This window comes from Drosophila obscura, unplaced genomic scaffold (assembly GCF_018151105.1).
Source record: "Drosophila obscura isolate BZ-5 IFL unplaced genomic scaffold, ASM1815110v1 contig_75, whole genome shotgun sequence".
Taxonomy (NCBI): Eukaryota; Metazoa; Arthropoda; class Insecta; order Diptera; family Drosophilidae; genus Drosophila; species Drosophila obscura.
In genome coordinates, this window is record NW_024542867.1 from 1,502,675 (window position 1) to 1,511,973 (window position 9,299).

At 46.4% G+C, this 9,299-nt stretch overlaps 1 protein-coding gene across 1 annotated transcript; it reads right to left on the bottom strand.

Annotated features, from left to right (window-relative positions):
- Positions 1-2,943: 2,943 nt before the first annotated feature.
- LOC111079353 lies at positions 2,944-3,781 on the bottom strand. The gene is made up of 3 exons (XM_041595777.1): positions 3,737-3,781; positions 3,322-3,685; positions 2,944-2,981 (listed from the first exon to the last, which is right to left on the bottom strand). Exons 1-3 carry the CDS (start codon positions 3,758-3,760, stop codon positions 2,944-2,946), a joined length of 426 nt encoding a protein of 141 aa, XP_041451711.1. The 5' UTR covers positions 3,761-3,781.
- Positions 3,782-9,299: the final 5,518 nt, after the last annotated feature.

Below are 9,299 nucleotides of genomic sequence, written 5' to 3' on the forward strand. Positions count from 1 at the left end.
CTCCCGTTTGTATACGCGCATAAACACAATTAAAGTGCAAAGTGGGTTTGAAAGGGTGCAGAAAGGAGGAGGGTTATTCTTGGGGAGAATTTCGTTGAATTGGTGAGAATAAACAACTAAAGTTTGAAGGCGACAACGTCTAATTTCATCGCATTCCGACTCACTCGCAGATCTTGGCGCCCGTTAGCCATCGCTGGGCAGAGGTGACGCAGCGAAGAGGTGCCTTTAAATTGTCCAGGAGAAGATCAGCAGAGGAGTCCCCGCTCCGTCACCTAGGAGGCGGCGGTCAACACACGCAAAAGCTCGGACGAGCCCATTTTTTTGCATCTCCCTTGCGCCTGCCTGTTCGTTTAATACCAGTCGCGCTCGCGATCAGCAGCTTAGGGAATAAGGGAAAAGGGGATCAGCAAAAATTCTAGCAGGCAGAGCTAGCGCTTAGCGGATGGCTAGTTAGTGCCGTGGACGTGCAGTGAGACAGCTGCGTCGGACGACCCTTCGCTATCGGGAACGAGTGAATCTCGAGAGACCCCCTTGTGGTTCCGGGCGGCGAATCACCCGAGGCTTATCAGATGCCAAAAAATAATTTTATTTATTTTTTTGTGATTAGTTCGTGTATTTTTTTGTTATGTTTAAGTTAAAAGAAAATTAATATTCTAGTTTAACCGTTACGTTTGTGTCGCAGCCAGTTAGGTATTAGATCATCACCCCAAATAGCCGACGAACAGAAGCCGGAAACCTCAACCGTGCGCTCCCCCTCACTGACCAACAACTAGCCTGGGATAATTCATATATTTGTGTTCGTGGGTAGGCAGGTGAGACGTTACATCTTTCGTAGTGACCAGACGTGTTTTTGTTTTGCGCTCCGCATTTTCCTTTTGTTTCACTTAAACAGCCGGTGTTTTTATACCCGTACTCAAAAAAGAGTTAAGGGGTATATTAGATTTGTGGTAAAAGTGGATGTGTGTAACGCAGAGAAGGAAACGTTTCCGACCCCATAAAGTATATATATTCTTGATCAGCATCAATAGCCGAGTCGATATAGCCATGTCTGTCTGTCCGTCTGTCTGTCTGTCTGTCTGTCTGTCTGTCTGTCTCGATGAGCGCCTAGATCTCAGAAACTATAAGAGCTAGGGCAACCAAATTTGGTTTCCAGACTCATGTGATATCCCACTGCTACAAGTGTATTTCAGAATTTCGCCCCGCCCCCTTCCGCCCCCACAAAGGACGAAAATCTGTGGCAGGCACAATTTTAAAGATACGATAAAACTAAAAACGCAGTATCGTAGAGAATGCCCATATCTACCAGACTGCTTAATCTGAATTAGATCGGATCATAATTATAGCCAGAATGACGAAAATTAATTTTCAGTTGCTTCCCCTGCCCCCCCTCCCACAAACGACAACGAAACTCATTTTCCTTCTCGCTCGCACACTCTACCGCGTTCAGTGCGCGAGCAACCCCTAGCGGAAAAGATGTAGAATATGAATAGTACATCTATAATCTACATGTTAGATGTAAAATATACATTGTAGATGTAGATGTAGATAACAGATGTAGCAAAAAAATGTAATATGTAAAATTTTTTTTTTAATTCTAAATTCTGAAAATCATATGCTCAAAAATGTAAATACTGACTGAGTACGGGTATAAGTAGAGTCGCGTCTTTAGAAGCGACTCACACGTTCCTCTCGTTTTTATCTATAATTTAACTCTCTAACTAACTTACATTAAAATCATACTTTTACCGCGGGTGCATGCCTGATAATTGTGTAAAAACACAACTTATTTAATTAATTTTGTGGCTTGGGATGGCTTGCCCCCTTTGTCATCCAAGCAAAAATGTTCATGCAGGAAATTTGGTTAAGAGAGTTAGGGTGGGATGACGTCCTCCCTAGCGATCTATCGCAAACCTGGGAGACGTTCCTGAAGAGTTTTCCGGCCATCCAGGATATCCGCATTCCGCGGTGGTTGCACGTTTGTCCGATGACCAAGGTGCAGATACATGGCTTCTGCGACGCGTCTCAACGTGCCTATGGGGCAGCGATTTACATCCGAGTTGAGCGACCGCAGGGCATTGTCTGTGCCCTTCTCACAGCCAAAACCCGCGTGGCCCCCGTGAACACGGTTTCCTTGACTCGACTCGAACTGTGCGGAGCCGTCCTTCTGACAGAGCTTTCCGAGGCCATCCTTCCTCAACTGCCACTAGACACGAGCCTTGTGCCCTTCTGGACCGATTCCACGATTGTATTGGCCTGGCTGAACAGACCTGCATGCGATTGGACCACTTTCGTGGGCAATCTAATAGCCAAAATCACTCGATGTTGGCCCAGCGAGCGATGGAGCCACGTCCGATCCGAGGATAATCCGGCCGACCTGGCCAGTCGAGGGCTAGGACCCACTGACCTGGTCGGAAGTGATTTGTGGTGGCATGGCCCTGCTTGGTTGCGTGGCCCACAATCGGAGTGGCCTTGTCCGCGGGACTCAGTCCTTGAGACTGACCTGGAGAAGCGAGTCGTCAATGTGCACCATGTAGTGGCGTAGCTACGTACTTGCAAGACGGTGCGGCGCACCGGGGCCCTTGAGCTTAAGGGGCCCCCAAGCTCATGGACCCATACTCTGACTAGAAAATCACCAAAATATCTCTAACTCCTCACTTTTGTTTGAAATGCAAGCATGAATTCGACTTGTATAATTAAGCGTCGTTTAAAGTATTCTTCATAAAATTCTATGGAGAAACGGCTGGAGCAACGTTCCAAATGGTAAAATATAATTTTTGGAGGGTTTGTCAACCAATTTCAGATGAGCCTTTTCTTCATTAAACAATATGCACCTATAAACAAAACAAAATAAATTTAAAAAAACGAGAAGGAACGTGTGAGTCGCTTCTTTGGACGCGACTTTACTTTTATACCAGTATTCAGTCGGTATATATATTTGTGAGCTTATGATTTATCAGTTCCAATAGCATGGGTCCAATAGGCTGGGTTTCAGCAATATGATGGGCTTCGGCTTTCAATAATAAAGACGACTGCTCTCCTTTTCGTGCAGAGAATTACTGAAGTTTTTATTTCATCTAGGCGTTCATCAAGAGACAGACAGACATAGAATCGGCTATTGATGCTGATGAAGAATATATATACTTTATGGGGTCGGAAACGTTTTCCATCTCTGCGTTACACACATCCACTTTTACCACAAATCTAATATACCCCTTTACTCTTTTTTGAGCACGGGTATAAAAAAAGGAGGAGAGACAGCGTCTGAAAGAAAAATAAATGGTGAACGAGGTACAAAAATGAGGAGAAGGTAGTTACGTGAACCTGAACGCCGGAATATCAAACGTCGACCCGGAGTTGGAAGTCGACGGTCGTGGTGAGGTTGTAAGAATCGGTGGGCAGAAGGGGATCCAGGTCCACGGATCAAACATTGGGACCCTGGGGAACCAGGAGCGTCGGGTATGGCAAGGCGGGCGTCGCCCACGCGTGGTCTACCGGGCGAGGAATCGGATGATCCACGGTTCTGAGCCACTGCGTGGGGGAGACGAACCGCCGTAGCTACATCAAAGGTGCAAGCGGTTTCTCCGGGATAGCCGAGCATGAATCCGAGTCCGGGCGAAGGGTCGGAGGACTCACTGATCGCGGGAGGATTGTTGCCTGGTGTCCAGAAGGGTGAGCCGAGGCCGTGCTGGAAAGAAAGGCAGATAATGAGGGGAACTCCAGGTTTGAACGAACTTACCTTGGCCGGGGGCGATCTAAGCATCACAGGGGAGACTCATACAGGCTGCGAGCAAACACGGGAAACGAGTACCATTTATTAATGAAAAAAAAAGAGGTGAATCCATTGAGCATGGAAAATAAAAATTCGTTCTCTGTCGTAGTGACCAGACGTGTTTTTGTTTTGCGCTCCGCATTTTCCTTTTGTTTAACTTAAACAGCCGGTGTTTTTTATCTATAATTTAACTCTCTTACTAACTTACATTAAAATCATTCTTTTACCGCGGGTGCATGCCTGATAATTGTGTAAAAACACAACTTATTTAATTAATTTTGTGCGTCGGTTAGTCGTGTGTTTGTGTTGTTGCTTTTCGTAAGTACTCCCTCTCATTACATTTAGCCGCTCTTTGTCGTAGTTATTGCCGTCTATCACTCTCTCTATCACCTAACTCTCAATAACTGTTCTTTCGCTCTCGCTCTTGTAACTTTTTGTGCAGTAACGCTCTCACTTATAAGCTGTTGCTGCAACCACTCTCCTCTCTCATCTTTTACCGATTTCGCTTTAAGCATTGCTCTAAGCATCTGCTCTGCACATTGGTCTGATTGCTATTTGATTTGAACTTTTTTTTTCCTCGAAATAAAAATATAGAAGACATTATTATGGAATTTTCTGTCGTCTGCGCCAAAAAAACCTACAAGAAGCAGATCACCCATGACCAGCCCAATATCCCTTTCTGGCTTTGCGAGAGCGTAGTGCACGTAAAATGTGTAGGGATCTCGGGCCGTGTAGGTGATGCCATTTCCCAAAATAACGGCCTGCATTAAAGTTGTGAGCAATGCCGTGCTGTGGAAAACGACATGCGTTTGTTCATGAGGCAGACGCGGAAAAGCTTCAAAGTGCTGATCGTAGGCTTTAAACAGCAATATGATCGACTCTTGGCCATGGACACTCAGTTCAGAAGTTTACAGCTGCTGGCTAACTCTCCGCGGGACTTGCAAGTGCCGACAGCCTCATGTCCGCCGGCAGCCGAAAACAGCTAAAAGATGTCCAGGACCACCGGATACTGCCATCACAGTTACTAGGCCTGTGGTGCCAAAACCACTGGTGGGAGTCCCACCAAAGCGACAAGTTTTTTTCTCGCGGCTAGCCCCTGACCTCACATCCAATGATGTAACCGCTTTTATACAAAGCTGAACGAGAAGAAACGTGTGAGTCGCTTTTGGGGACGCGACTCTACTTATACCCGTACTCAGTCAGTATATACATTTTTGAGCTTATGATTTTTTAGAATTTTAAAATTAAAAAAAAATTTTACATATTACATTTTTTTGCTACATCTCTTATCTACATCTACAATGTATATTTTACATCTAATATAATATAGATGTAACATTCATATTCTACATCTCCTCCGCTAGGGGTTGTTCGCGCACTGAACGCGGCAGAGTGTGCGAGCGAGAAAGAGAATGAGTAACGTGTCTCTGGCAGGGGGAGGCGGAGGAAGCAACAGAAAATTAATTTCTTAATTTTGGCTATAATTATGATCCGATCTGATTCAGATTCGGCAGTCTGGTAGATATGTATCTACGATACTGCATTTTAAGTTTTATCGTATAGGTAGCGGTCTCTGTCAGGAGGGGGCGAAAGAACCAACATAAAATTTCTTCATTCTGGCTATAATTATGATCTGATCTGATTCAGATTCAGCAATTTGCCAGATATGGTTATTCTCTACGATACTGCGCTTTCAGTTGTATAGTATCTTTAAAAATATCTTAATCATTACGTCAGAAATACGGTTAGTTCTATGTCTATTATTAATATATCTCGCGATATTATTAAAAGCCACTTGCAGCTTTCGTTGGCTAGCGGAGTTACAGTCACTAAAGACTTCGATACCATAAAGAAGTACTGGTTTAAGGTACATTGTTGCAATTGTTTGTTTGATTTTCAGTGGTTAAAAGTCTTTCGTTATGTATAACGATCTAAGGATTCCATATGTTTTTCCGACTGATTTACTTATGTGGTCATCCCATGTAAACGTTTGATTAAATGTAAAACCCAAATTATTGGCCCGTTTTACATATTCTATAGGGATATTTTCAATCGATAATTTTTGTAGAGTGTCAGTGTTGAACTGTCTTTTACCTATGACTATACATTTTGACTTATTTAGGTTTAATCCTAGCCCATTGATACAAACACGAACACAGTCTGTTCAGAGTGATGATGGCGCTGGCGGGGCAACCGCTTTGTGGGCATTCCAGCCACACATCGCTGTTAGCGTTCCAGCTACACAAGCGGTCGCCCTCGCTCTCGCCCTCGTACTTAAGAGCATTTTTCCCCCCGGCGACGCGCTCTCGCGCGCATATTCACCACGCTTGCGCTCCCGCCCACGCTCACGCTCCCGCTCTCGCCACCGACAGCCCACGGCAGCTTGAGTACCACCGATCTAGATTAATGCGCTTCTTCACACACAAGCAAACGGCCGGCTTTTGCACGCGAAACATACCTATATATATATAACCTAAGCCTACGAATAAACCCCGAAATATACTTGAAGAATTTGGATTTGCCTGTCATATTTATCTGTGGGACACATCTGTGGAACTTCGCACGCCTCTACGCTCCAACATTGGTCCTTCGAGCCGGATTGTTACCTCGCCTTCCCCAACTATATCCAGCCTTCGAGCACGGCATCGCCTTCACCACTCCAGGATCCCAAGATAAGTACAATTTTCGTGTGCCACAAGTCCCTTCCATTCGTGATTTGTGTTCCGAAAAGTCCGAGTTCCGCGATATAAGTACATATATATATTCTTATATATGTACTTATTCCTTCATTCTGTGCATCCGTTATCCGTGTCTCTTTTTTTTTCGACACCGCCATATTATCGGCGATTCCGGCCGTTCTCCCGTCATTCACCTCCAACTACCAGTGATACGGTAGTTTTTCGATTACTTGTGTCTGTCCATGATTTGCGGACAAATTAAATAAATATAAATTAAACCAAAAAAAAAGTGCATTCCGAGCATATGTACATATGTACGTACATTCCAGCCCATAAGAGCGGCGTACATACACACACATCTACATCCGTGTCTCTACAGGTGCATTCCAGCACGACCCACCCCAATAAAATATTCTTTGGCACACTCCGAGTGCAACTACAATCACATCAAGTGTTTTATTTCCATACCTATAAACACATATATATTTATTTCCATACATTCATACATTTATTCCCATATATTGCCAACTATATACAAAACAGAATTCCATACAAAAAAATACCACTCCCCGTAGAAAAATACCGCACTCCACTACTACCGCACTACTACACACATACTCCGCGCAAGTGCCATATTCATTGAATAAATCACATTGATTGATTGATTTAATTGATCGTTTTGATTGAATTGGTTGATTGATGGAATGATTTATTTTTCCACAATCTGAAAATTTATTTTTTGATAAGAAAATCATTAATTATTTTTTGTGCGGTGTCCGTGTCACTTCCGTCCGCCGTCCATCCGTCTTCCATCCGCCAGTAACCCGGTTCTGCTCACGATTGCGGAGGATCATCGCACTAACAATATTTCCCGAAATATTGCCACCATCAGTGTGACCGTTCCTCTCCTCAGCTCGGCTTAATATAAGGTCACTCATTGTTTGGGACCTCCCACCTACTGGTGATCTCAAACAATCCGAGTCGATCTGATTACTGCTTTCCTGCTAGCTTGAGGCCTTTTTCTTTGCCAGCCGTCCGTAACTGGGTTATCATTTCGAAAGGAGTTGGTTGCCTGACGGTTTTTTCGGGTCACTTCGACTCAGACCAGTCTCCTGTCTCTCCAAGACTTCTAAGTCCGATTCTCTGTGCGTGTGTGAGTTCGGAATATGCCAACAGGTCACAAGGACGGCAACCAGCTTTTGCCTGTGACCTCTTTCAACCGGCTACGCACCTCGTCCGCCTCTGTAACTACGCCGACTCAGAAAATCAAGGCACCCCTCCACTCCGAGAGCAGCCAGTAGCAGCCCTGCGGCAAGGACCAAATCGGTTCTGTTCCCGTCTCCTGTCACTCTTAAGGTTCCAGCTGTGACCAAACAAGATCCGAAGGGCTCCTTCGTCAACAGCCCCGTCAGCTCTCGCCACTGTATCACAATGGCTCAATCCGCCACCTCAGTCGCTCGGACCAAATTGGTCGCCGCTATTGGCCGACTGATGCACCTGGCAGAGCGCATCACCGCCGCCCCATCCGCATCGTTGTCCGATGTCCGTCGAGGCCAAATCCTCAGCATGTGGACGGACGTCGAGGCCGAATATAAGGCCTGCTCCGCGGCGATGACGGACGAGGAGCCAGAAATCCAAGCGGACATCCGTGACAAATACGGCGAATGCTATGGGGTATTTGAGCAGTGTCTCAGTGACCTCAATGCCCAACTGGCCACATCCACAGTCCTTCCTTCTTCGCAGCCAGTCCAACAGGGCGGCTGTCGACTGCCTCCCGTCAACATTGAGGCATTCTCCGGGGACTACGTCCGCTGGCCCACATTCCGGGATCTGTTCACTGCGGTCGTGATCAACAATCCTAGATTGTCTCCGGGTAGAGAGGCTGTATTACCTCACCGAGAAGACCCGGGGGCGATCCGATAATGACGGTTTCGAATCCGCATGGTTGGCTCTCCGCAGCCGATACGAAAATAATCGGCTTCTAGTGACCAACCAAATCAACATCCTCCTTTTTTGCCCGCGTAACATCCGAATGCATTCGAGCCTTGAAGGATCTTCAAAGTACGATGCAAGGAGTTCTAAATGCGCTAGCGGTCTCCAACGTCTGCACGGACAACTGGGATAGTCTGCTTGTCACCATTTGCGCTTCCAAATTGCCGAAGTTGAGCCGGGCGTTGTGGGAAGCGTCCGTAACGGACCAAAAAGAGGTGCCACCCTGGAAGGAAATCGACTCCTTCCTCACTCAGCGCTATCTGACGCTCGAGGCTATTGAGAGCGTCTTCCTTCCACCTCACGAGGGGCTACGAATCCGCCACCCTCCAAAGGCGTCCAAAATCCACCCACCTCTCGAAACCACTCCAATCCATTCCGTTCGCAAGGCAGTCCGACGCCAAACAAGGTTCACTCTTTCAATACCCAAGTGAGTTCGAAGAAGCGAACGTGGGAACCTCTGTTCCAAAGAGAATCACCCGATCCGAGTTTGTCCCCGCTTTCTCAACATGTCCGCTGATGCACGTTCCAGCTGCATTAAGAAAAAGCAGCTGTGCCTAAATTGCTTCGCAAGAGGTCATCTGCTTCGCGACTGCTCCAGCAGCCACAATTGTTCCACTTGTGGGGCCAGGCATCACACGCTTCTGCATCGTGCCCCTCCTTCATCCAACGTAGCGGCTTCGACTTCCGCCCAAGCCCCCAGCTCATCCGAACCTCAGCCCAACGTACAGAGCTATTTCGCCTCCAGCACAAGTACCGTTCTTCTGGGCACGGCACTCATTAATATTTGTCACCTGGGGACCAATTTCCGTGCCCACGCTCTGATTGACTCAGGCTCCGAGGCGGCGTTCATCACTGAACGT

Bases quoted from the DNA above. Each gene is read 5' to 3' on its own strand.
- LOC111079353 (XM_041595777.1), bottom strand. From the start codon at position 3,760: ATGCTTAGATCGCCCCCGGCCAAG. The intron at 3,686-3,736 runs GTAAGTTCGTTC...CTTTCTTTCCAG, and splicing joins TTAGATCGCCCCCGGCCAAG to CACGGCCTCGGCTCACCCTT. The intron at 2,982-3,321 runs GTTCACGTAACT...GCTGAAACCCAG, and splicing joins TTTGATATTCCGGCGTTCAG to CCTATTGGACCCATGCTATT.